The following is a 27,932-nucleotide window of genomic DNA, read 5'->3' on the forward strand; positions in this document are numbered from 1 at the left end:
TTTTGTGATTTTCATATTAAGTTTATAATTATTTTTGATTACTATTCTTTGCTATGTTTTTATTTTATATAGGCTTTTTGAATTATTTTAACTAACTGTTTGTTTAATTGTTGCTCTAAACACATGAAACGTAACTTTTGCAATTTAGTCTCTAATAAACCCATTAGCCTGACCAATCAGAGACAGCATCTGGAACTCTAAACCACACCCACTTTATTCATCCCGTTTCGTGTTCATTGGCATTCTATCCACTCGTTCTATTTCTATGGGATCGCATGCACGCGCCTCTGCCTGCCTCCCTCCCTCATCAGCATCAGCATCATCAGATGCGCGCAGATCACGCCAAACAGCGCACTGGTTTATCAGCAGGTGTGTGACTGAAACAGAAGATAATCGATATCAATACATAGCCACCTATGTGTGTTCTTTATATCTGACTCTCATTTCTTTGGATCACCGATTGGACCGTTTTGATGGTTTGATTCCCAGCGGGCGTTAGCAGTCAGTGTGGCCGAAAAGGAGAGAGAATAAAGCGAGATCATATTTAATATCCGCTTCTCCAGTGTCTGTGGATGGGCTGCGGACATCTGCATCTGCAGTCTCTGTTTTTGAGTCACTAAGAAGATGGCGGACAGGGCAGAGATGTTTTCTCTCTCCACCTTCCACTCCCTCTCTCCTCCGGGATGCAGGTAAGACGCGCAGTATTTCTCTCAAGTATGCGCGGGGTTTTCTCTTCTTCTGGCATTTTTATTTATATAAGCTGGTCATATGTGACCATATGCGCTGTTTATGTATCTGTAATGTCCTCTAACACATCCAGAATTCAGCATCAGCATCCGCAAGTAGTGATGCTCAGCATCCTTGTGTTGTTAATGAGGATTAACACTAACGCCCTTGTTGTTGTTGTTTTTTAAATGTATTTATTTAATATTTTTGCACGTATGCGTGTATGTAAAATAATGCACTCATGTGCATGATATTGAGCAAAGGACAGACAATTGATTTTTTTCTCTCCCCCCTACCCCCCCGGCATGTCATTGCCTGACGCATCCTCTCTGAGATAGTTGGCATACTGGAAAGGCCCACGCCCTGTTGTGATGCTCATAACTGCATTTTAATGTTTGATGACACATTACAGTGTTCCCACAATTGTGTAATTATATAGTGGTGAGTAATACTAATGAACAGTACATAATTGTGTTGTGGAGCTGCTTGTAATTGCACATTGTTATTGGTATTATGCTTTGATAATTATTGTCTAATATGGGCATTTATAAGTTGTCACCTCATTCTTCTGTCACTTTATGCAATAATTTATTACCATCCATGAGCAGCGTATAATGGATTTTTTTTAAATACCCTTTTTTTTTATTGGTAAGAGGGTAGATGTTCATTAAAAGTTGTGCAGTGCATATTGCATTAACTTGGCTATTCTTGACATGTGAATGTACCTAGTACAGTGTACCAAGTATTAGTCATTTAAATGGATAAATGGAGCCACTTCACATTCTGAAAACAATATATTCTCAGTTCTATTTCAACATAAAAATTGCAGTTGCTTCTATAAGGAGCCATTTCTACCTGACCTGACACTTAAAATGACTTTCATTGGTGTAACACAATAGTCAGGTCAATTCAGTTTTATTAAATAATATGTTTCACTTGAACAAAATAAGTTAATTTAGACGTTACTGCATTAAGTGCATTTTAGGTTATTTGATCAAATATGTTTAACACGCAAATTGCTTTCAGCTACTGTTGGTGCATTAAAACATATAATAATTTTAAAGTATTAAAATAATTTTAATTCACTTTTGTTGGCTTGTTGGATTATTACTTTTAATTTGTTTTTAAACAAAATATGTGGTTATCTTTTGATTAAACTGCTAAATGTTAATATTTAATTGAGTTAGCCTACTTCTTGTCACTCTGTCATCTAGTGTATAGTGTATTAATAAAGGTGATGTTTGCTCACAGGGAATATTTAGTCACAACAAACACACAAAGACAGACGCAGAGAGTAATCCTTCCACCTTCATACTAAACTAAATTTACCTCCTGCACAGCATCAGTATATGTGAGCAGAAAAAAAACATTCAAATTGTCCTTCAGCATCCAGCAGAGTAAATCAAAAGGGTCATGTGCTGGAAAAGGGCAGGTGATATCAACTGCATGAGCTGTAAATGTAAGCCCTCCGGTTCTATTCGCACTGCTCCGAGCGGAATTCGAATCAGCATTTACGGGTGCGCTAACAAGGACGCTAAAGAGAAGACCGCAGACCCTAACGTTAGCCGCTAGTGTGCCTCTTGAGGCCAGGGCAGTGAGATTTACCTGCACAGCTCTTTACTAGCTGGCCTCCGCTGGCCTTTACTAGCACTCAACCCCCTAAGGCCTCACTCCCATCCGGGTCACGGCACCAATGTAACCCCTCCGGTTCTAATCGCACTGCTCCGAAACAGATGTTTCTGGCAGGGGAGGCAGGCACACTAATAAGGACGCCAATGATATCAGCCTCTAGCGTATGTCGCTAATGCGCCTCTTGAGGTCAGGGAAGTGAGGTTTTGAACATGATGGTTTTGTTGTCAGTTCAAACTGATGTACCTCTTTACTTATTTTCCAGCTGTTCTTTTCTTAGTCTACTTTTACTTATTCTCTCATCGTTTACTTTACAATGGATTTGTGAATCCTCCCCTTGTCCTCCCATAAACCTGTAATTTCTTTGAGTAGAAATGAAGGGCTGCAGTTTGCGTTCTCTAATGCATCAGGATGATATTTTAATGAAGAGGAAAAACACAGTCCCTCTCTTCTAAGATTGAAGTAGATTTACTGGCATGATTAAAAAAAAGGTTTACTTTGCACACTTTCTGTCTCTGTTTCTCAGTTATCAGTGTCAGGTTTAATGTGCATGATTGGCGTCACAGATGCTTTGTTTAGCTAAAGCATTTGAAGTAGGACTATAGATGCGTACAAAAAATAGTGCGAAAAGTATTTAAATGACAAAATATACTGTAGAAAGTGGATGTCAGGGTTATATCCTTAGTTGTGTTTTTGTTCATGTGTCTTGTTTCATGTCTACCCTTTCAGTCTTTATTGCGCCATAGTTAGTTCCCTTAGTTACTGATTATATTCACCTGTTGTTCATTTAGTTCCTTTGTTAACTATGTGTAAATATACTCCCTGTTCTGTTCAGTTCCTTGTCTGTTCTCGTCTTATGTTATGTGGTGTTAGTGGAAGTATTCTCCTGTTGGTATTCTACGTGATTATTAAAGTATCTCCATTTGATTTTCTACATCATGCGTTCACTTAATACCACAGTGTACGAGTGTACGCAAGAACTGACCCAAAAAGAAATGGACTTTCACTGTTACCTTCAGAACGGCTGGACGCTGGAGGAATATATGGAGGGCTTTCTGCAACTCTACAACAAGGCGCGTTGGAACGATGAAACTCTCAAACATCTCCTCTGGAGCGGGATGGACGATATCCTCGGCCAGATGCTGCTGTTGGGGGAGGATCACCATCCTTTTGCAGAGATTGTTGAATACACTTTGTGGCTATTCAGATCCATTCCGTTGTCTCCTGTAATGCCTCCTTTCAGACCCCAGGACTTACCTGCTTCGCTGGTGGTGTGCAGCTCCTTGGCTTCACCTCCACCACAGTCTCTCACCAACTCTCCAGCTCCGCCTCGGGTCTCCTCTCTACCAGCCAAGCTCTGCAAGACGGATCCCCTGGCTTCAACGCAGGCCCATCGGCTCCACCTTGGCTCTGCGCTCCTTCAGTTTCGCCGTGGACATCGCTCGCGCTCCACCGGGCTCCCTCTTCTCTCCGACTCCACCTTGGTCACTCGTCATCCTGGTTCCACAGCAGAGTTCTGGGCCTCCGGCTGTGGCTCAGCCCTCCACCCTTCAGCTTCACCGGGTTCCTATTTGCCTCTGACTCTGCTGTGGACTCTCCATGGGCCATCGTTTTCATGGCTTCGCGGGGGTCTCCTAGGTCACCAGCTCTGCCTCAGTTAATCCTTTCACACATAAGTTTAAAATATTCTGGTTGAACCCCTAGCGTGAGTTTTTCAAGACGACCGTTATTTAGAACATGTCACTTTATGGTTTCCATGGTGACACGTCATTGCTTGTCACATGACACACCACAGCAGCAACAGCGCTGAATGAATGATGATCTGCTTTTATGCCATTTTTCCTTTTTTATTCAAAATATTCACAAATTTGTTAGCTATGAACAAAAACTCAAGTGTCTTGGTTTCATGTTTACCCTTTCAGTTTAGTCTTCACTGTTGGTTCCCTTAGTTACTGATTATATTCACCTGTTGTTCATTTAGTTCCTTTGTTAACTATGATTAAATATACTCCCTGTTCTGTTCAGTTCCTTGTCAGTTCTCGTCTTATGTTATTTGGTGTTTGTGCAAGTATTCTCCTGTGTGTATTCTCCTTGATTATTAAAGTATCTCAGTTTGGATTTTCTGTGTCATGCATTCACTTAATACCACAGTGTACACAACAGTGGACATGTGCAGATTTTTTGCTTGATCTTGTCCTTAAAATTACTTTTGTTGTTGGTGTAACCTAATGTAGTCCAGTGGATTTTTAGTAATATTAAATGTATTTCACTTGAATAAAACCAGTTAATTTAGATGTTACCACATGCAGCATATGTATATATTTTTTAAATTACCAAACAAAATCTAAAATGATCTAGCCCTTTTTAACAGAATTTACAGAATCAAAAAAAGGATTAGACTAAACAATAGACTAAAAAATGAAAAAATGTGGAACATTACAGGTGAAAGGATTTCCCATTTCTCAGGGAATGTGTAGCTCTGTGTACTTATACAATTTGTCTGTGTCTCTGTGTGCGCGCGTGTGTGATATTGCCACAAAGATGGCAATATCTGAAATCCTTGCCCTTGTGGTGACCTTTTTTGGTCCCCCTGAGGAAAACAGTTTATATAACAGCTTATATACAGCTGTATAGCTTAAATAATACAGAATTATGTTTTTTGAAAATGTAAAAATGTGATAAGTTTTCTGTGATGGGTAGGTTTAAGCTTTCTCAGATAGACACTGCATATAGGGACATAAAGAGACACACATAACACAAATATACTAATGCTGTGAAGTATACACCAATAAAAGCAACCTCTCCTTAAGCTGTTTATGTAAGTCTACAGCTGCTCCCTTTGGAATACAGAAATACTATTAAAATGTTTGAGCGCGTGCACGTCGTAGCAGCTTTTGGAAATGAATGTTCTGTGTTTTGCTGTCAACATCTGCTTGGTTTCAGTTAGAATATTACTGTTGGTTGTGAGAAGTCTGATCTAGTGGGTAAAAACAAAAGGCAGTAATGATGTCACTGTTATTAGTGCAGTACTTAGTACTGCACTAATAAAAAAAAAATCACGATTCTTTGATGAATATAGAAAAGAATTTGAAACAGATTAGAATGCTAATAAGAGGTATGGTCACGTGACTTTCTCACATCATTTTGAATATTATGTGACCTACCTGTGGTGTAATCAGCATGTCTAATCAGAATATTAATTGTGATGAGAGGTTCACCTAAACTAAATTTCAGCTAGTGCTGTGAGTCACGAGACGTAATTTCATTACAGGAGGAGAAGAGAAGTGTGTTGGCAGAGATTTCTGGTCTGTTGTCACATGATGCCCTTAGAAGTAGTTTGTGAACTGTGTGAAGCGTAACAAATCTTTGAATGGTGTATGATTTGGATTTAAATTGGCACTCTGCATGAGCTGTAATTGACACTGCTGTGTTGTACTGGCCAGATACACTGACGTTAAGTAAACAAGTTGAATTCATGTTAGATTGAAGAAACACTGTATATGTATATGCTTATGTTTATGTATATTACAATATTTGATAGAAAAATGCAATCAGAATCAGGTATTCCATAGATCCATGTTCTAAATGTAAATATACACCCAAACATAGACATATGTCTCTGCAGTTTTATCCTTTTTCCTTTTATCCAGTCTTTTACAAAATCTCTCATGACCCATCTAACCTTTACATCTTGCACACTTCTCTCTCCCTCTCTCTCCTCATTTACTGTTCTGTCTTTTCCTCTTCTACTCCTTTCCTCATAATTAATGCAGACACATACAGTCAAGTGCTGGGTTTCCTGAGGTTTTGCTTTATTAGTGTCCCTCATTTCTCAGTTCATTCTCTTTGTCTTAGAGGTGAGAAAATAACGGATTGAAGGGAAGTCTATATTAAAATATGTGGTCTACATTAATTTGAGAATCACTGTTAACGTAGTTTCTGATTGTTATTATTAGTATTTTATTCACACGAGAAGCTTCCCACATTAATCAGACTTTTTCTTTATTGTATTTGAATTTCAGTGCATGCAACAATCCAGAAGTTACAATTGTTTGAAAACAAATCAGCTAGTGACTAGATGCATGATTCAGCACATTAAGTCCATCTCTGATGGGATGTGTTGTCATGGTGACAGCTGCAGAGATGACCTCACCCTACTTAACCTGCCTTGTGCCTCAGTGGGGGTTCTGTTAATGGTGTGACATCACCCTTGCAAAGCACATCTACTATGGCAACAGCCAATGATTGGCAGCTTATGTGCATCCCCAGGGCACGAAACATGCCCCATCTTTCGTAATTAGGATAAAAGGGTTTGGAAGGGCCAACTGTTGGTTGCCTGGAAGGCTAGAGTAAAATTGGGGCTTTGGAAGACAGCCGATCATGGGGAGCAATCATGCGCTTTTAAATGGACGTCAATGAAGAATCTTCATAAATAATCTCTTCATTTAGAATGTTAAGGCTGTCTGTGAAGAGGTTAGTTCATTGGGAAAACAGGTGTTCCATCTTTGATTAATTATGTGAAGAACATCCCATCTGCGGCCCTGGAGATGGAACATTTGAAATCTTTTTGTCTTTTTGTCACCGTGATGACTTTGTCTATTCACTCGCACCTTCTTAATTTGTTGTGGGTGGTTGCCAGGGCGTTGCTATGTTGTTGCTAATGTGCTCTGAGCTGGTTTCAGTGTCTTATGTCATTGTTAAAGTATTATGAGTGTTTTTGTGCATAGAAATGCAGTTCTGGGGTACTCCGCAGCGGTGGCGACCCGACCGATCTAAAATAGTCCGAATATAAACACTCATGGTGTACCTTAGTGATCCAGGATAAGACAAAAAAACACAGTTTGGAAAATGGATTCATGATGTACTTGCTTATTATATAATTTTTTTAGTTATTAGGGTGTTCTGTGTGGTTGCTATGGCTTTGCTATGCTGTTAGTGAGTATATATATATATATTTAGTGAGGAAAATAAGTATTTGAACACCCTGCTATTTTGCAAGTTCTCCCACTTGGAAATCATGGAGGGGTCTGAAATTGTCATCGTAGGTGCATGTCCACTGTGAGAGACATAATCTAAAAAAAAAAATCCAGAAATCACAATATATGATTTTTTAACTATTTATTTGTATGATACAGCTGCAAATAAGTATTTGAACACCTGTCTATCAGCTAGAATTCTGACCCTCAAAGACCTGTTAGTCTGCCTTTAAAATGTCCACCTCCACTCCATTTATTATCCTAAATTAGATGCACCTGTTTGAGGTCGTTATCTGCATAAAGACACCTGTCCACCCCATACAATCAGTAAGAATCCAACCACTAACATGGCCAAGACCAAAGAGGTGTCCAAAGACACTAGAGACAAAATTGTACACCTCCACAAGGCTGGAAAGGGCTACGGGGAAATTGCCAAGCAGCTTGGTGAAAAAAGGTCCACTGTTGGAGCAATCAGTAGAAAATGGAAGAAGCTAAACATGACTGTCAATCTCCCTCGGACTGGGGCTCCATGCAAGATCTCACCTCGTGGGGTCTCAATGATCCTAAGAAAGGTGAGAAATCAGCCCAGAACTACACGGGAGGAGCTGGTCAATGACCTGAAAAGAGCTGGGACCACCGTTTCCAAGGTTACTGTTGGTAATACACTAAGACGTCATGGTTTGAAATCATGCATGGCACGGAAGGTTCCCCTGCTTAAACCAGCACATGTCAAGGCCCGTCTTAAGTTTGCCAATGACCATTTGGATGATCCAGAGGAGTCATGGGAGAAAGTCATGTGGTCAGATGAGACCAAAATAGAACTTTTTGGTCATAATTCCACTAAACGTGTTTGGAGGAAGAAGAATGATGAGTACCATCCCAAGAACACCATCCCTACTGTGAAGCATGGGGGTGGTAGCATCATGCTTTGGGGGTGTTTTTCTGCACATGGGACAGGGCGACTGCACTGTATTAAGGAGAGGATGACCGGGGCCATGTATTGCGAGATTTTGGGGAACAACCTCCTTCCCTCAGTTAGAGCATTGAAGATGGGTCGAGGCTGGGTCTTCCAACATAACAATGACCCGAAGCACACAGCCAGGATAACCAAGGAGTGGCTCTGTAAGAAGCATATCAAAGTTCTGGCGTGGCCTAGCCAGTCTCCAGACCTAAACCCAATAGAGAATCTTTGGAGGGAGCTCAAACTCCGTGTTTCTCAGCGACAGCCCAGAAACCTGACTGATCTAGAGAAGATCTGTGTGGAGGAGTGGGCCAAAATCCCTCCTGCAGTGTGTGCAAACCTGGTGAAAAACTACAGGAAGCGTTTGACCTCTGTAATTGCAAACAAAGGCTACTGTACCAAATATTAACATTGATTTTCTCAGGTGTTCAAATACTTATTTGCAGCTGTATCATACAAATAAATAGTTAAAAAAATCATACATTGTGATTTCTGGATTTTTTTTTTTAGATTATGTCTCTCACAGTGGACATGCACCTACGATGACAATTTCAGACCCTCCATGATTTCTAAGTGGGAGAACTTGCAAAATAGCAGGGTGTTCAAATACTTATTTTCCTCAATATATATATATATATATATATACAATACACACACACATACTGTATATAATCCTTTATGTTAGATACGATTAATCGCAATTCATCGGTTTTACAGCACCAATAATAATAGATTATTTTATACTTATTTGTGTCAAAAGTATGATTACTAAATAACATTTTTGTATAAAACACTTGTAATGAGGTAAAACTGACTTTAAACGAACATCATTAACCTTCAGCAAAGATACTGTAGGTTAATTTCCAAAGCTAAATGTGTTTGTAGATGCATCCCATTACTATCCCTGTTGCTAGATCTGTTTTATTTTCTACTCATTCATAATTCATGAATCACTGTGAGTCTGTAACTAATATCACAGAGTGGTTCTGAATCTAGAGCACAGCTTCTCCCAGGAGCTCCTGTACTGTCTGCAGTGAAGCCACAGTTTAGATCTGAGCATGCACTGTGAATAGAGACGTAGATGTAGATCTCTCTTTTTTCCCTTTTTTTTTGGAGACATCAAAATTTAAATGTGGAAGATATGATTTGGTTTTAGCCAGCCAGATTAAAGTGGCATTAAGCCAGGGACACACTTAACGACTGTAAGGCCGATTATGAATTTAATTTGATACTTACGACTGATCATGCCCAAACACACCGAGTCAGAGACAGTTGCGTTCAGTCTGTGTTCACAGTTGGTGTTTAAAATCTGCTCCAGTCATTGGAAACAGTCTGTAAGTGTGTTCAGTTCAGTCTTAGAATGTTTCAGCTAGTCGTTAAGTGTGTCCCCGGCATTAGACCCGAAACACACACACATACACACATGCTTTGGTTGACGTTCTTTTAAATCCTCTGATATTTCAGTGATTAAACAGAAGCTTATTAAAATGCTTCCTCAAAGCACACAATCCACTGTCTGGATCCTTGATGTTTTTTCTCGTGTATGTGGGATTATTTCCGCACTACCATGTTTCATCTCATGGGAAGGTCATTAGAGTCTCATGTAGAAATATGTTCAGCGCTGAAATCCCTGTAAATGGCGCTCTGATCAGGATGGCAGGTTGACAGAGGTTAGAGAAATATTATTTCTTTTCTGGAAGCATTAAGAATCTTGAACATTTTTAAAGCTTTTCCAAACTCGGGGATTGCTATGCTGAACCATATGACGTTGTATATGAATCCAGATTAAAACACAATTTTTTTTGAATACTTGTTTCACACTCTGACAATTGCAGTAAATTAGTTAAAGGGATAGTTCACCCAAAAAGGAAAATGTTAAATAAAGTCGTTATTTATGTTGTTTTTTGCGCACTAAAAGTATTTTCGTCGCTTCATTGCATTAAGGTTGAACCACTGTAGTCATATGGACTATTTTAACAATGTCTTTACTACCTTTCTGGGCCTTGAAAGTGGTAGAAACGTTGCAGTCTATGGGGGCTCAGAAAGCTCTCGGATTTCATCAAGAATATCTTAATTTGTGTTCCGAAGATGAACGAAAGTATCACGGGTTTGGAACGACATGAGGATAAAATATAATTCTTTTGGGTGAACCAACCCTTTAATTCCACTTTGAATCATATTGATATTTATTTTATTTTACATACTGTAGCATACTACTTGAAATACTATTGTCATTATTTATTTAAAAACATGTCAAATAGTTCATTTGGTTGCAGTTTGCCGTGTACTATAGTAGATGTCACAGAAAAAGCAAACACAGCTTGTTAGAAGCATGGAAAAAACACCCAGATTAATTTTCACCTTTTGTTCACCCTTTGTTATCTGAGAGGTGGGGAAGAGTTAGTAGTAGTTTACCTTTCCGTTTTGGCTCTGTTGTGCTCTATTAGAGTCAGGGTTGCCAGTTACTGCTGGGAGGTGCCAGTGTCAACAATAGCCTGGCATCCCTGATTACACCAGCCCGTCTCCTGTCCGTTCATCTGGAATCTGACCCACAGGTCAGCACACATGATGAGATTCTACACTTGATTTCCCTTGTGCATCAGCATGCAGGACACTGTCACAAAAAGATTTCCACAGTTGATTTTTTTAAATACAATTTTTTTTTGTATTAGTTTATGACAATCCATGCACAAAAGTAAATATGTGCATTTTTTAGCTTTTAGGGCTGTGTCTATCTTGCTGACTTGATTGGCATAATTTAATGTTGTCCTGTTGATTCAGTTTTATGAAATGTATTTTTTTAATCAAATAAAATGTCATGACAAAACATTTTACAGTGCAGATGACAAAATGTTGTATCTCTAAATTAGACATAGACATACATTTTTAATATTTAATTTTGTTTTAGAGAATAACATTTTAATATACCTCTAAATAAATAATTTAAGAACTGTTTGCTAATATCTTCTAGCCTAAACTCTGCCGACAGTAGCGAAATAGGCCGTGCACCTGCATAGTTGATTAAAATGAAATCAGATTTAGTGAATTGAGATCATTCATATGTATCATATAGTCAGAAAAGCAGAAAAAGCCCACAGAAATGTAACTAAACAAGTACAACTCACTTGGCGATAGGTGTGAGAGCTGACTGGAGCCCAGTACATTTGACCCTATGGGAGTGTCCACTTCTACAAAAGCCACTTCACTGCCTGAATGATCACAGCTCAGCAGGTTTAGACAGCAACTCATATAGCCTACATCACACTACAAAAACCTGAATACTATTTTACCATTTTTGCTTGCTTTTTTACACCATAACCAAAAAGTAAAAAAAAAAAAAAAAGGACTGGGCGCCATAATAGTAGGACTTCTGGCATTAAGAGTTTGACAAGACTTCATATATTAAATACAGGTTAATCCAGATGGTTTTAGCATTCTTTTTGGAGGTATACTTTATTAATGAAATGATGGATGTTTTTTAGAAGATGGCTGGTAACATTTTTGTCAGCATAGTTTGTCATGAGTTCAGCAGTTTTGACCTGTGACACAAAAGCTAGGAAAAGCATGAACATTAATAGAAACCTAGAACAAAATGACTCATTATTGACAAATGTGATTCAATAAGCCTTGTGAGTAAAAGGATATGAGTGCCAGCAGAGAAATGCTCACAGAATACATTAAAAGACCAAAACAACACAATTGAGCAAATGCTACGTTCAGGAATTATTTCATCACATTATAACTCATGTTTGGCTACATAAAGCTCTTTATGGTGTGAATAGATGATATTACTTTACAGAATAGCATAGCCTTACACACAATGAATTCTGAAAGAAAAAGAATCTAGAGAGAGCTGCTTCTCTTTTAAATGACAATTTACTAAATTTGCAATTTCTTTATAAGATTACATTATCAAAATCATGTACTAATCTATTCAAATATGAAAATATTTCTAACCATGTCTGTCACTAAAATTTACAAGGCCTGGGAGTTTTCAACAATATTAGTTATTTTGTAGCAATATTAGTGGAGTAATTTGTAAAAAAAATATATATATATATATTTGGCATGATTCAATTAAAACATTGCTTCTGAATCCAGATTTCTATTTAAAAAATAAAAAAAATTTCAGGCAAGTGCACCCAGTAAACAAGCCTCTCTCCTCCTCCTCTTTTTCTTGTTCTGTCTTGGATCCTCCATACATTACAGATCTGTGTGATTGTGACGCTCTGACTGTGAAAAGCTGCATTGCAGCACTGCTATCAACCGAGTGGAGCTCAGCTAAGATGAAATCTTCCCTGCGTTAGCGGCTAGCATACACCAGAATCCGGGTTATAGCATTTTGCTGAGCCAATGCAGAGGCAAAACAGAGGCTGGCCTTATTTAGCAGCATGCTAACCCATGCTGACCCACTTATAAATAATGAACGGGGATGGTGGAGGAAAGAAAATAAGGTGTGATGGCCGTGTCCTATCTGGTGTTATGCTCATGTGTATGTGTTTATGTGAACGTGTGTGTGTGTGTGTGTGTGTGTGTGTGTGTGTGTGTGTGTGCATATACCGAATAGGTTGAGTGACCTTGTGGATTTCTTAAGCTAGTGACCTAAGAGGCTTAGGTAGTTGTGGCAGCTCATATTTCAGATCAGACACACACACACACACACACACACACACACACACACACACACACACACACACACACACACACACACACACACACACACACACACACACACACACACACACACACACACACACACACACACACACACACACACACACAGACAGTATTGGGGAAAGTTACTTTGAAAAGTAATGCATTACAAATTTGCGTTACTCCCTTAAAGGGATAGTTCACTTTGAAATTAAATTTTGGTATGTTTTAGCTTACTTCAAGGGCATCCAAGATGTAGGTGTCAATTTTTCTGCAGTAGTTTCAATTTTGATATTTTTAGGTCAAACCGTTTTTGTCTGTCAGTCATATAATGCAGGTCTATGGTCACGGTCTCAAAGAGCATGCACAGAGTCCAAATTAAAACAATTCCCCATCGTCCAAATTAAACAATTCCACATCGTAAGTACACATTGATGGCCTAAGACACGAAACGAGCGGTTTGTGTGAGAAATATCTAGTGTATATATCTATGCACCAGTCTGCGTACACATCACACACCAGGATGTGCGAGCGCCCACAGATCACTTGGACGTGGCTGTGTATATGAGCTAAATACTATATAAATACTGTTCGTTTTCTCACACAAACCGCTCGTTTCGTGTCTTAAGGCCATCAATGTGTACTTACGACGGGGAATTATTTAATTTGGACGATGGGGAATTGTTTTAATTTGGACTCTGTGCATGCTCTTTGAGACAGTGACCATAGACCTGCATTATACGACTGACAGACAAAAACGGTTTGACCTAAAAATATCAAAATTGAAACTACTGCAGAAAAATTGACACCTACATCTTGGATGCCCTTGAAGTAAGCTAAAACATACCAAAATTAAATTTCAAAGTGAACTATCCCTTTAAAAAGTAACTAATTGCATTACTTAGTTACTTTTTTAGAAAAGTAATTGGTTACATTACTTTTGCGTTACTTTTTTTTCATCTGGGCCTGGGCTTGTTTTTTATAACAAAAAAGTTATATTTTTGGGCAAATATGAAGATCCTTTCACCCCAAAAGTGAAATAACAAGCCTCAGGCTGCAGGAAATGCAAATTCACGCATGTACAGTAGGGTGCAGCTCAAGCAAATATTTCAGCTCTGCTGTTATTCTGGATAGCTAAAGAATAAGATGAAGGAGAAAAAGTTTAACACTTACTTTTACAATAAAAATAAATAAATAAATCTATAGCAATTTTTGCTTATGGTTAACTGAATCATCGAAGGTCAGGAGATTAAATGCATAAAAATTTATGTTTTATTTAATATATTAGGTTTGCATAGGATTCTGATTCTGCATTTCACTGATTTTGTTCATTTTGAGGAATATTGAATCTTTTTTGTGTGCAAGTGAGATGAGTAAATGCACACTCACATGTAGTCTAGAAATACAATAACCATCATGTATACACACAATGCTTTACACTTCGATTTGTCTCAACATGGGGACAAGTAATTTAGTAAAGTAAAGAAAGCAAAGAAAACAAAGTAACTTGCGTTACTTATTTGAAAAAGTAATTCTGATATTTTGTTGTAAATTTTAAAAGTAATTACTTTACTAGTTACTTGAAAAAGTAATCTCATTACGTAACTCAAAGTAAAGTTACTTGTAATGAGTTACCCCCAACACTGCACACACACACATTGGTCTCCCTATATTAGCCACCACATCTCAAACTGTAGATGGTAGTCAATCAGTATATCAGAAGTGATATTTTCTATTCTTATGCCTAAATCTAACCCTCACACAAACCTGTTGATTTCAAGAAATGCATGATTTAATTAATGAGCCTTTCGAATAGTGAGAGAACTGGCATATTCATTATTTTGTGTTTCTATCTGCAGGCCGGCTCATGACATCAGTCTGGAGGAGTTTGATGATGAAGATTTGTCTGAAATCACAGATGATTGTGGCATAGGCCTCAACTACGACTCTGATCCATATGAAAAGGTATGAACCATTCACAATGCATGCTTGATTTTATTTGATTTTACTTTTAGGAGATAATCTCTTCTATTCTATTTCTGGAAAACATACTATTATTTTCTTTTAGATGAGACTATTCTATTCTATTCTATTCTATTCTATTCTATTCTATTCTATTCTATTCTATTCTATTCTATTCTATTCTATTCTATTCTATTCTATTCCCAATAATCCACAGCTCTTTAGAAATAACTGAGATCCTTTGTGCATTATGCAAGACTTAGATTAGCACTTTACCTGATTCACTTGTACACTGTAGGCTGTGTTTTCTGCAGTGAGTTTAGTGTTCTGCAGTAAAGTGTGATGCTTCCGGTCCTATGAGTAAAGGAAACCTGAAGAATCACTTTTAGTATCCAGCTCTATCATGCTCAACATGCTTTTCATGGTCATAGCAAGAGCAGCTAGAACATATAGATATATGGATGTGGCTAATCACACCATTGGAAATAGTGTCATCACTTCACTCGCTAGTTGGCATGTCAAAGAGCTCATTTGCATTTTAAAAGGATCTAGGTTTGAAAGCATACATATTCACGTATGCTCATGACAGTAAGTCTGAGTGTCGATGTTGATTTTTCACGTGAAGTGGAATTTAATGGCTGCCTCGTGCTAAGCTGATTTGATTTTGATTGATGTTTATGTTTTTATGTTTATCTATCTCTCTGTCTATAAGCATTAAACCTTCAAACTTTAGCACTTGTTAAAAGTTTTTTTTAAAAGCCAACATTCGAAATCTGTTTTGATAAACTTTGCTTTTTTCAGTAAAAAAATACAGTTAAATGAATTTCTTTGAATTTCAGTTCCTTAATGATTTTTGAACATTCCCTTAGAATTTAAATATAATTCTGTATCCTGTTTGCTACGTTAATTCAAAATCAGGAATTAAAAAAAGCATTCTCAATTCAATCCTGAATGTTAACAACCAAATGGAACAGAAACATTAGAATCTACACTATAGACTGCTGTAAAACACCCAAATGAAGAGGCTTTGCCTTTGAAGTCCTCCTTGTGTGCTATGTGTTAATACCCATAGTTGTATTTGATGCTATGTGTGTGTATTTGTGTGCTGGCTGAATTGAGGGCTTGTAAATGTTTTATTGCGGTGGCGGTGTGCCACGGCTGCAGTAGAAGGGCTGGTGGTGACCCAGTGAAATTTGCTGCTATGCAGACCTCTCTTCTCAGCTTTCTGCACCTCATTCCTGTTACAACAAAACCATTCCTCTTCCTTATCCTGCTCCTAATTTCTTCTGCCTGTGTGTTCTCAATGTTCAAAGATGCATGTAAAGTTTCGATTATAACACTTCACATGCCTTTGGTGTTTCAAAATGATTTGAACCACATAACTGCAGTCTATGGGCATCATAGCATGCAGTGACCTCAGATTGTTCAGTATAGAGGCAGATTGATTAGTTGGAACTGGCTGATGATTGGATGGTCCATGGGCTGGTCTTTTATTGATTGGCTGGTGAGCAGCAGAGTCTATGCCAGGTATATTTAATTAAACCGGACAATCCTTTTTTGGAACAGTTATATATTGTAAACAGTCAACATAGTAATCAAAGATGAGGATATTGGGTCCTCAGAGCCAAAGCATTGGTGTAAAAAAATAAAACAAATATATATATAAAAAATATATAATATTTGATCAGTTGAGCCCAATTGGATATGAATATTAAAAGGTAAGATCAGATGTTTTATCAGGCTATTATTAGATTTACATTTAGATACCTATTTATGGCAGAATGCCATGTGACTGATAAAATATACTGTATGGGGGGATTTAGGTTTTCCTCTTGAAGTCTGGACCATTTTTATATTTTGCTTAAAATAAGTATCTTCTAAAAACGAACAATGTACATAATAATCAAAATGCTCTCATTATGAGCATAAAACAAAGTTAACTAGAAATTTCAAGGTTTTAATTGTCTTTCCTTACCATCAACAAATAATTTCCCCAATTATAACATTGTTTATTATGAAATGCTCTTAACATGCTGATTAGGCCTAATGCTAAATGTAGATAAAAATAAAAAAATAAATAAAACATGTTTTTTCACAAACATGGTTTGAACGGTCGGAGTCATATACTGTATGTATATAACTATATTATTTTGCTCACCCTGTTTCTGCTACTGTTGTGAAAATAACCGCGTTGTCTGTAGCTCTTGTATCGTATTGCTTTAAAGGAGAACTCCGGTCAATTTTAACATTGAGCTCATTTTTTTGTAAATTTGGAGTGCTGTCAATACAGAGAACAACGACAAAAATCGGTGTTGCCTACACCGTGTTATCCTCTTTTTAAAATTTGCACCCTGTTGACTTCAATGGGACAAGTTTTAAACCTGATTTTAGCCTCTTAACATCCTTGATGTGTCATTTCAAGTGCCCAGGCATGTGAGTGATTCCTTCAGAGTGAACACGGGTGAATCTGACTGCAGTAGATGTGAAAGATATGAATAAAAATGATGTTAGTTCAGCCAGCGCTCATACCTGTATTTACATCCTGTTTTCGGTCGAAGTCCACAGTAATCGATTGTCGAGTTCACGCGCGTGATAAACCTATGCACGTGAACTCGACAATCGATTACTGTGGACTTCGACCGAAAACAGGATGTAGTATGTGCGCTGGCTGAAATAACATCATTTTTATTCATATCTTTCACATCTATTGCAGTCAGATTCACCCGTGATCACTCTAAAGGAATCACTCACATTAGCTGTGCACTTGTAATGACACATCAAGGATGTTAAGAGGCTAAAAGCAGGTTTAAAACTTGCCCCATTAAAGTCAACAGGGTGCAAATTTTAAAAAGAGGATAACACGGTGTTGGCAACATCGATTTTTGTCATTGTTTTCTGTATTGACAGCACTCCAAATTTACAAAAAAATTAGCTCAATGTTAAAATTGACCGGAGTTCTCCTTTAAGTCTTTAGCACGAGATATAAGCACTACGCATAGAGCGGAAAGGCCTTGAACACGGAGAGGCGTGTTTAGCTCTAGAAAACAATATTAGAGGATATGGTGCCGAATGATCATAACCATAAATGGACCTGAGTGCTTGTGGTGTGAATAACTCTGTTGTTTTGACACGCTGCTCACTTTAAACTGTAGAAACAGTAAAATGGTGCTGTAGTTATTTAGTCTTCGGTTCGCTATTTGGAGATGCCAGGTCTATGCAGTGCATCAGGCTACAGTCTTTCTTTTTTACCACAGTTGGCAGCTCTAATCCAACACACACACACACACACACACACACACACACACACACACACACACACACACACACACACACACACACACACACACACACACACACACACACACACACACACACACACACACACACACACACACATGCACAAATGCCTGTCCCGCAGGATTATGTGAAAGCAACACTGCATTGTGTTTGAAGGGCCTGTCCCTTGTCTATGCAACAAGAGACTAAAAAATCACAGTAGACATCCTCTGTGCCTCCAATGTGCCACTAAGAGCGGTTACATAAGAAACCTTCTAGGTTTATATATACGAACGATGGCTGTTGGTTTGGGAATATGCATTAAATGTCCTTTATTTTTTTTATTTTTTTTTGTTGAAATAACTTAATATTAGTATTGTTTAAAATGTGACATATATATATATATACATATAATACCTAATATTGTTTATCCATATGACATTCTTAAAAAAAAAAATGCAAAATAGATTAACAGTGAATGTGATAAGTGTTTATTTATGAATCAAAAATCAAAAATTTCACTTTTCACATGTAGCCTTCCACTCCACACCACAGCCTTTTTTGGTGACTATTAGCAATTGCTTGGAAAGCTTGACAGGTTATCAACAGTAACAAAGCCATTTTGAAGAACATCTAAATTCTCTAATTGCACCACAATTAGGTGAGGAACTAAGATAGCGGATACACAGGTGTATCCTATGAGGAAGTCTTTCTCGTTGAAAAACCTTATGCACATATAAATTCTACTTCCCCGTTACATATGTCACAACAATTTTAAGTAAAGTTTTACCTTTGCAGTTTAAATAACAGATACATCTCAAATACTTAAACAGGGCATCTTGCTATTGTAACATTTATTATGAATTTCTTAAATAACCAAACTTTGACTCATGAGCTCAGCTTGTGATGCTTTGAAGTGATGCTTGAGTGATCAAGAATATTCAAATGTACAAATAAGCTTTCCTCAGATTCCTCTGTCCTAATTGTCTTTTCTTGCATCTTTCCCTCGCATCCTAAGGGGGTGGAGCTGAGACTCGAGGAAAGGAAGCAAGAAAAAGAAAAGGTTGATGCAAAAATAAAGAAATGAGAAGCACACAATATGTACACTCCAAGCAGAGCTAGACCACAATGTTTTTGAGGTCTGTCATGCTTCTGGCTGTAGTAAATCGCACGAAGAAGGATATACAGTGTTTAATTCAATAATAAACCCAATGATCTAAATAATAATCCAGGAGATAACACTGAGAGAAAATAACAACCATGTAAAAACGAAGACTAGGCTCTGGGTCTGGAGTGGGGCTGGTGATGTCCTCCTCAGCAGGGCAGATGGTGAATGGAGATCCATTATTCACCAGAACCCACTCCATGAATGCTGCAAAGGTTCCCCGAGGACCATCCACGGACAGGCGTGCCTTGGACCGCTCACTGAGACTGGTGTAATTCGGGTAGTGGGTGAGGCAACCTAGATCTAAAAATTCCCTCGTGTGGTCCTCAAGGTTTTGCTTCTTCTGCTCTAAACAGAGCAAGCCGACTGCAGTCTATAAGTGGGCAAAAAAGGAAAAAATGCTGCCAAAAAAATAAATAGACGACAGTGAAGGGCAAGAGAGGACCAGGCCTTATTATGCTTAATTGCTGCAGTTGCTACTTTTTTTACTTTTTTTTTTAGATTAAAGTTACGTTTAACATTTGGCGGTTGCCTCCTACTTTCCTGAACTTGATGGGCCATGACACTGGTTAAAATTGCAGATTTCTCTGGATTTAAACATTGTTGGAAACATTTGGAAGAATGTAATTACATACTGTAAGTGTTTTTTGGATATTTTAATACAAAAATCTTACATATTGTGGCTTTAAGTTTAGTGTTATTTACACAGCTTATTGTATTGTTATCGCTTTCGTTTGTGTTTTTATATTTTCTCCAACAGCCCAAGCATACATACAGGCCTATGAGTGGTGCGTAAAACAAATTGTAAATAATAAATCAGTTCCATAGTGGATTCCAAGTGATCAAGGGGTTAAGGTGTTCCATTTAAAACCAATTGCACGGATTCCGCCAGTATTGGGCATTTGTGCAGTGTAAGCAATTACGTACATCTGAGTGAACAAGACAGAGGGAAGTTAGTGAGGGAAGGGCATAGAAAATTGGACTTAAACGCCGACAGAGTATGTTTCTGAATTATTGTAATGCCCATTTTCTACCATGCAGTGATGTTGTTGACTTAAATTATAGAAATGAATACTTCTACAGTAGAGGCAAAAAGTGATGTCCGAACTCGGAAAATTGGCTTGTTCACACTTTTTTAAACTTTCTTATTACATATTTATTGAATATTTTGTATGCATGATGTGAAGTTGTGCCTGGAATTTAAAACTTCCAATTGTATCATTTGTCATGACGCAATGAAACATACCGAATTGTGTGGATGCCATTTTTGGCCAAGTGGTCATACCAATCTTGCACTCATTATTCCTAGCCCATAATTCAATAAATCACTAATCAAATATTAAGCTATTTTATTGTATTTTTATATATATATATTATTTTGTGGGGTTTAGTGGAAATGGCCAGATGGAAGGAGCCGTCCTTTGCAACCAAGGAGGATAGTGTTAAAATGGCTAAATCTGGTCAGTCAGTTTTGGATATTGCTCATGTGCAGGATGTGAATGATCACAATATCCACATACTTATTTCAAAGCACAGAGTGAAACCACTACAGCAGAATGTAAAGTGCTGTGACTGGTCAAGGAAGACTTGTGAGCATTTTGACAGGAGTTTGAAAATCATGTGAATGTGTGACCACCTTAAAACAGCCTTTAGAACCTAAAAAATTTCTGGTGTTCTTCTACATCTCTGAAAACAGATTAAAGTCCTGCAGTTACAAGGGAAAGATACTGTATATCAGACTCAATTCCATCCTTCCAGACACTCTCTCTCTTGCTCCAGCTTTCTCACCCTTGCTCTCGATTCCTTCATGGATTATTCATTCTGTCACACAGAGCACTGGCTCTCTGAATACATTTAACAGGTTTGGGTTTCTGGGGTTTTGCATATTACAGTATGCTGTTGATGAACGTCAGCTGAGTATGTGCAATATTGGGGAAAAAACACATAAAACAGCAAATTTCACAACACATTTAATTCATATAATTTGGCATTTCTTAATGAAACTTTTAGCTTAAAATTATGTGGGGCACTACTTCCTTCCTATGCAGAGTCAACTAAAAAGGATTTAAGAGTAGGAGAAAGTTTTGATGAAAGCAATTCATACATTTTATTGTGAAAAGTGCATACTGTTGGTTTTAAAAGTACACATTATGAAATTATGAATGTGATTATTATGCTAAAAATATTAATATTAAATATTAATTGTTATGTTAGCAGAAAATGTATAAAAAAACAAAAAGTTATAAGTTGGAGATTCATACATTTTAATTATGAAAAGAGCATGCTAATAATATACTGGCACTAATAATTTGTTCACACTAAATACGGCCAATTTTGATTTCCTATTGTCTCCCACCTCTGTAGAAATCAAGTGCATGTTTAAGGGTTAAATCTGCAGTTAGGGTGTTTGATGACTGTGTGTGTGTGTGTGTGTGTGTGTGTGTGTGTGTGTGTGTGTGTGTGTGGGATTAGCTAAGCAGCATGAGATGTGCCATCTTAGTGTCAGTCCAAATTGCTCATAATAGGAGATCAAAGACAAGACGGTGAGATGTTTTTCTTGCAGAACAGGATATGTGTGAATACACAGTCTGTTGTTTTACGTACATTTGTTTGTGCATTTGTTACACATCCGCTTTCTAACTCATCAGTGTATACAGTTGATATTTAATGTAGCTGGTAACATTTCATCACATTTCAGTCTGATAAAATGAGCTGTACTGTATCAAATCCATCTGAAAGACTATAATTGTGTTAGCTGCTCATAGGGTGGAGCAGAAAACAGCACAGGTAGGCAGTTTGCTGCTAACACTGCGATGACCTTTATTTCGGCTATTAACAATATATTAGGTTTATATCATATATAATATTAGTCACTTGGAAGTTGTCTCAAAAGCTATATCGTAGATTTGGTCTCAAAACTGACGTTTTCGAACAAGAGTTAACTGTATAATAAAGGTAGATTTTTAAATGAAAAGTGTTTCTATTTTAATTTCTTTTTCTAAAATTAATAAATTATTCTACAATATTTCAATTTAAAGTTTGAAGACCTTTATTTACCCTTTAATAGTCTATTTTATGGTAGATTTCCAATACTGGGGTATGTTGTAACAAAAGGTATGTTCAGTGAACTATCTTTTTATTTTTCCTGGGCAGTGACATTAATTATTTATTTATTAATTTTATATAATAATATATATTATGTTTTATATTGTAAATAAGATTATTATTAACTGGACATATGTTCTATTTTTTTTGGTAACTAGAATAAATCAGGCAACACTGACTGACTGACTGACTGACTGAGAACTGATGAATAGGTCGTCTTATGAATTATTCAACAGTCCTCGACTATGCAGTGCTGTGCTGTAGTTAATGTCTCTGCATTAGTATAGATACTTGTCTGAGACATCAGTGGCATCGCTGTCCCTCCTACTTTCTGCATCCACTGCAGTATAAAGTTGATGTGTGTACTTTTGTGTGTGTTTTCTCTTTTAGCTTCTATTTTCTCTCTTTACAATCTTATGGCGTTTCCTTCACCTTCTAACACTGTATCTTTTATTTTTTTTCTCTTCGTCTCGCTCTTGCTCTGCCTTTGCGGTCATCGTCGAGAGCACTGCATTCATTCATGGCTTCTGTGTGAGTTCGGCTGGCTCAGCAGAACACTTTTTGCTGGTGTAATGCTGACTCCGTCTCTAAGCAGGGATGTAAAATCAGTGCTGGTCAGGGGTGAGGCCTCGTCCTTGGAAATATTAGAGCGATAGAGTTTCCATAGAACATTTATAGACTAATTCATGCAGTACAGCTAAAACTACATCTATACAGCACTCTCCTGAATGTAGTTATCGGTCATAGTGTGTTTGACTGCTGCTGGTCAGGGGTATTGATTTGGATAGAGATGGTGTATAGATTCAGATCCCTGCAGTGCCAGCTGGTTGTGAATCTAATGCAGTGTGGGACTTTTAATGACATCACCCACACACATTTGCCAAGCAACAAACAGAATTTTAGCTGTAGTGTGTGTGTTCTTAATTGAGGTGAATATCAGACGTTATGCTTATGTAAGTGCATTGACTTGTTTTCCTGGAAGGGCGCTGAAACCTGAGGAGATTTAGCATCGATCACCATCTGCCCTTCCCCACAAGAAGCTTTGTTCAGTCCATCCACAGTCTTTCCCTTTTTAAAGACAAAATAAATTGGACAATAAATGAATACATTTGTCCAAAAAATTGACCCTTTTTACTTTCTTAATACACATTTGTGGTAGTGATTAGCCATTTTAGTCAGACTTGTCACTAACTAATCAAATTACTGAACGATAAAATCTAATCCTTCCCTACATTTAAGAAAAATAGGTTGTGAACATCTATAAAGGAGTATTGAAGGTTTATCAATAATGTGAGTTTTACATTTCTGCTTTTAAATTGTCAACGATAATTGGAAGGATAAGTCAAAATCATTGCCTGTGGTAATCAACCTCGAGTTGTTGTTTTTGTTTTGTTGTTTTATAAACCTATAAACTCACTGTTGGTTGAATTATTACAGTCAGAAATATATGCTGCATGTGTCATGAAACATATCTGCAAGATGGAGTTTGTTTTGCCTCTGACCATCTATAACACGTGTTTCAAAAATTATGGCCTGGCTAGCAGTCGAGTCTTCATCCAGTCCATGATGAACATATGGCCCAACTAATGGATGAAACACAAAATTAACGGTAGAGAAAAAGTCCATGTTGAATCGTGTTTGGTAAACATGAGAAGCATTTGCTCTGAGCTGGAATGTTCATGCTGACTGACATTTGTGGATATTTATTTTTTTGTGTATAATCAGTCTTCACTAGTCCATTCAGTCACCCCTGTTTCAGGCTGCAGTATTGATTTATGGTATTGTTTTACAGTACTACACCAGATTTTTCCAGGTAAATGATATTTAATATATTTTTCTTTTTTTTCCTCCTTTGTAAAGGACTGCTTAATTTTGGAAAAGAATGATTATCACCATCCAGTATGCTCATTCCAAGATGACTTCCAAGAGTTTGAGATGATCGATGATGAAGATGAAGATGAAGAGGAAGAAGAAGAGGAAGCAGATCCTGATGCCCCTCCCTCACCATCAGCATCTCCTCCCCCCTCCCCTACTCTGGGCACACTCAAGAGCCGCCCAACTACTCTAAACCTGACAGCACCAGTTTCACAGGTACCTCTATCATGCCTTACACAATGAATAAATCAATAAATATATGTATATCAATATTTAAACTCCTCTTTTTTGTTCTAATATCAGGACTCCATAAACAACAACAGCAATGTGTCACCACGAAAGTCAAGCTGGCAGGATTCTATTCGAAACCCGACTTCACAGGGTGATTATTCCTCATATAATAATAATAATAATAATAATAATAATAATATATGTATAAAAGATGTAATAATAATCATAATTTTTGTAATTATATTTCATACATAATATTAATATTGATAAAAATGTTAAACTTTTTTATTTGATTTAAATCTGTGATTCTTTAGATATTTTATTATTATTTTTATTTATATAGCACCTTTCCAAAAGCTCAAAGTCCCTTACATTCAGTTTGTATGCTCTATAAAAGCTTTACCTATTCATGAAATGTTTGGATTACAATCTGCCCGACTGATTCTATCGATTCATATTTATTCTGGATATTTCTGTAGCTATAAATCTATCCCATTGTGACTCAATATTTTAGGCTGTTTGTCTCCGAACCACTCTTGCCTTGAGGACGGTTCCCATGTGACCACCTCATGCCCAGGGGATCCAGACAACAACGGCTCTGCCAAAGGTACACCCTCAAACCCACCAGGACATTGTGGTCTCCATCAGTCACCTGGCAGGCCTCTGCTGTACGACTTTGAGGGCAACAGACGAGAGCGACTTGAATATGGTTAGAATCCTGTTGCTAATAGCAAAATGAACCTCCAAAATCATTTCTCATTTTGTCTTTTTCTTGTCCTTGTCAACTCATCTCAATTGCCCTCCATTTCTTTTTATTGTCTTCTAAACCAGGCTCCTTTGGTCAGCATAACTCTTCAAGTGGCTCTGAGGCAACTGAGGTGAAAGCTGATGTTGAAGAATCCACTTTAAGCGAGCTTGTCCCCTCGGTTGATGACTGCACTTCTCAGTGCTCCGACACCGAGGTCGACCACGACCTGAATGGCCATGCCAAACGTCGACCTTGCCGCTCTCGACCCACCAATGACACCTACACCGTGACCACTGAGACTGCTGACGATGAGTTAGAAAACGATGGCACCAGTAGGTGTTTGTCCTCAACTGCACCTCTTGGTAATGATGCTGAGACTCCACTATCGGACGAGGAGCTGGACAAAGAGTTTGTCATTGACTTCATGAGTAAGGAGACCTATGATCACACCTGCAAGGAAGCTGGGGGCTCTTCTTACATTGAGTTCCCCTGCATTGAACCAACGGAGTCCATTTCTGTTTCCAGCTATGTGTCGTCCAGTCGATCAGACATCCTTGACGCTTTGGATGAACCCCGAAACATGCATCAGGGTCAACCTGCTGCTGCAAATGACACAACTTCTCCTTCTTCAGATCCAGGTATTGCTGATATGAACACCAAACGCTATGCTGAGTCAGACCGCCACAGCGATGACCTTAGCTCTCCTGGTTCGGACTCTGATATTGAAGGGGAAATTGAGGCTGCATTTGCGTGTGGTGGTACACTTGCTAGTAACATGATTTCCTCCATCTCAGAGACAGAGCTGGACCTAACAAGTGAATCCAGCAGCGGGCGTTCCTCGCACCTCACCAATTCCATTGAAGAAGCCAGCTCCCCAACCTCAGACCAAGAACTGGACCAGGAGCTGGACACAGAGCAAGACAGTGGTATTGTAGGTCTAAAAGCATCTCTTCTTTTGGGCCAACCTGACCCAATTAAACAAGACCCTTCACCATTCCTAGATACCAGCCCAGACATGTTGCAACTAGATGACGGCCAAGCTCTGATGGGTCTGCAGAACGTAGATGACGAACAGGGTTATGAGCACCAGGCTGATCCAGACGAGACTCTTCCCCCTGCCGTACCCTGTGAGGATAGCAGCTCTCAGCAGCTGTTGTTAAAGATTGAGCCTGACCACAGTCTTGAAAGCTTCAAACGCTCCTTCTACTTGCCGGTTGGCCCCAAACTTATGCCCTCTGTGGACGACTACGATGGTAACAGCGAGGGGGAGTCCGAGTCCGAGTCCGAGGACGAGCTCAGTGAAAACTCGGATTCTCCTTGGCTTCTCAGCAATCTGGTCAACAGGATGATATCAGAAGGCTCATACCCAATCAGCTGCCCAGAGGAGTGCTTCAAACGGTCAGCCTCCATCTCCGACACCATTTCGCCCTCGTCGGACATAGAAACAGATGATTTCAATGAGACAGATAGCTGCAATTTGCAAAAGCAGAAATCTGAAGAAAAGTCACAAAAGGTCACCTCTGAAAGGTCAGAGATGAGAGTGGAGGAAGAGAAGGAGAAAGAAGCCAGCACTGTATTTGAAGAGGGACAGAAAGAAAGGAAGAAAACAGACTCTTGTCTGTACATGAGCAACCCTACATATGGCACCGGTACACCTGTCTTTATGGCGAGATTCGATACAAGGACAAAGAATTACGAAGCGGAAGACTTCCCACCCCAGAACTCATTGAAAAACAAGCAGAAAGAGGAAGAGGAGGAGCCAAATAATGACTTAATGATGGAGAGAATGAAAGAGCTGGACTCTCCCAGCTTGAGCGAGAGCATAATCAGTGACAAGGATGAGGGTCGGGAGACATGGGTCGATCAGCTCACTTTGCAGCGAATCACAGACGTCAAAAACAGCCTTACGCTGGACCTCCCAACAGCACAGACCAATCACTGTTTCAGTCTTACTTACTCAACAGATAATAATGAAGATGAGCAAGATACCTCCCCTTTTCTGGATGATCTTCACAAGGCACCTTCACCCTTTGGAAATGAGACTTACTTGGACAGCTCCCCCCCTATTGATGAAAGTGTACGAGAGTTTAGGAATGCAACCTCCAACCGGCCCATTGATGACTCCTTGGCATATGATTCGATGAAGTACACCCTAGTGGTGGATGAAAACACAACGCTAGAGCTGGTGAGTCTAAAGCGCTGTACCTCTGTCCTTAGTGAGGACAGTGACGGACTCTCTACTATCTGTGATGAAGAAGGGGTTGATGAAGATGAAGACATTTACGGGCAGAGCCAGATAGTAGAAGGAATGAGATCCGATTTGCTGTTAAGTTCCTCTGAAGAAGACTCCTCCCCTGAGGCGGATTTGCCTTTCTCAAAGAAGTTCCTAAATGTGTTTGTCAACAGCACGTCACGGTCCTCCAGTAAGTGAAATTTAACACTCTGCACAATGTACTTAATGGATAGTTCACCTAAAAATGAAAATTCTTTCATCATTTACTAACCTCCATTTTGTTTCAAACCTGTAAACAAAGGGGAATGTTTTGAAAAATGTGTTTTTTGCGCAAACAATTACGATTTTTTTGAGCCCCATTGACTTTCACTGTATGAACAAAAAGCAGAAGA

The 27,932-nt window shown here is 38.4% G+C and overlaps 1 protein-coding gene across 1 annotated transcript in view; it reads left to right on the top strand.

Moving 5' to 3' along the window:
- Positions 1-624: 624 nt before the first annotated feature.
- Positions 625-27,932, top strand: part of mapk8ip2 (mitogen-activated protein kinase 8 interacting protein 2) — a gene marked incomplete at both ends in the record, with an annotated part of 31,009 nt that continues 3,701 nt past the window's right edge. Inside the window, 6 exons of the mRNA XM_081371847.1 lie at positions 625-689; positions 14,805-14,910; positions 24,314-24,544; positions 24,632-24,710; positions 25,074-25,268; positions 25,391-27,730. Coding sequence (XP_081227973.1) covers positions 625-689; positions 14,805-14,910; positions 24,314-24,544; positions 24,632-24,710; positions 25,074-25,268; positions 25,391-27,730 — 3,016 coding nt within the window. The remainder of the gene's footprint in view (positions 690-14,804; positions 14,911-24,313; positions 24,545-24,631; positions 24,711-25,073; positions 25,269-25,390; positions 27,731-27,932) is intronic.

This window comes from Scardinius erythrophthalmus (assembly GCF_964197995.2).
Source record: "Scardinius erythrophthalmus genome assembly, chromosome: 8".
In the NCBI taxonomy this organism is placed as follows: Eukaryota; Metazoa; Chordata; class Actinopteri; order Cypriniformes; family Leuciscidae; genus Scardinius; species Scardinius erythrophthalmus.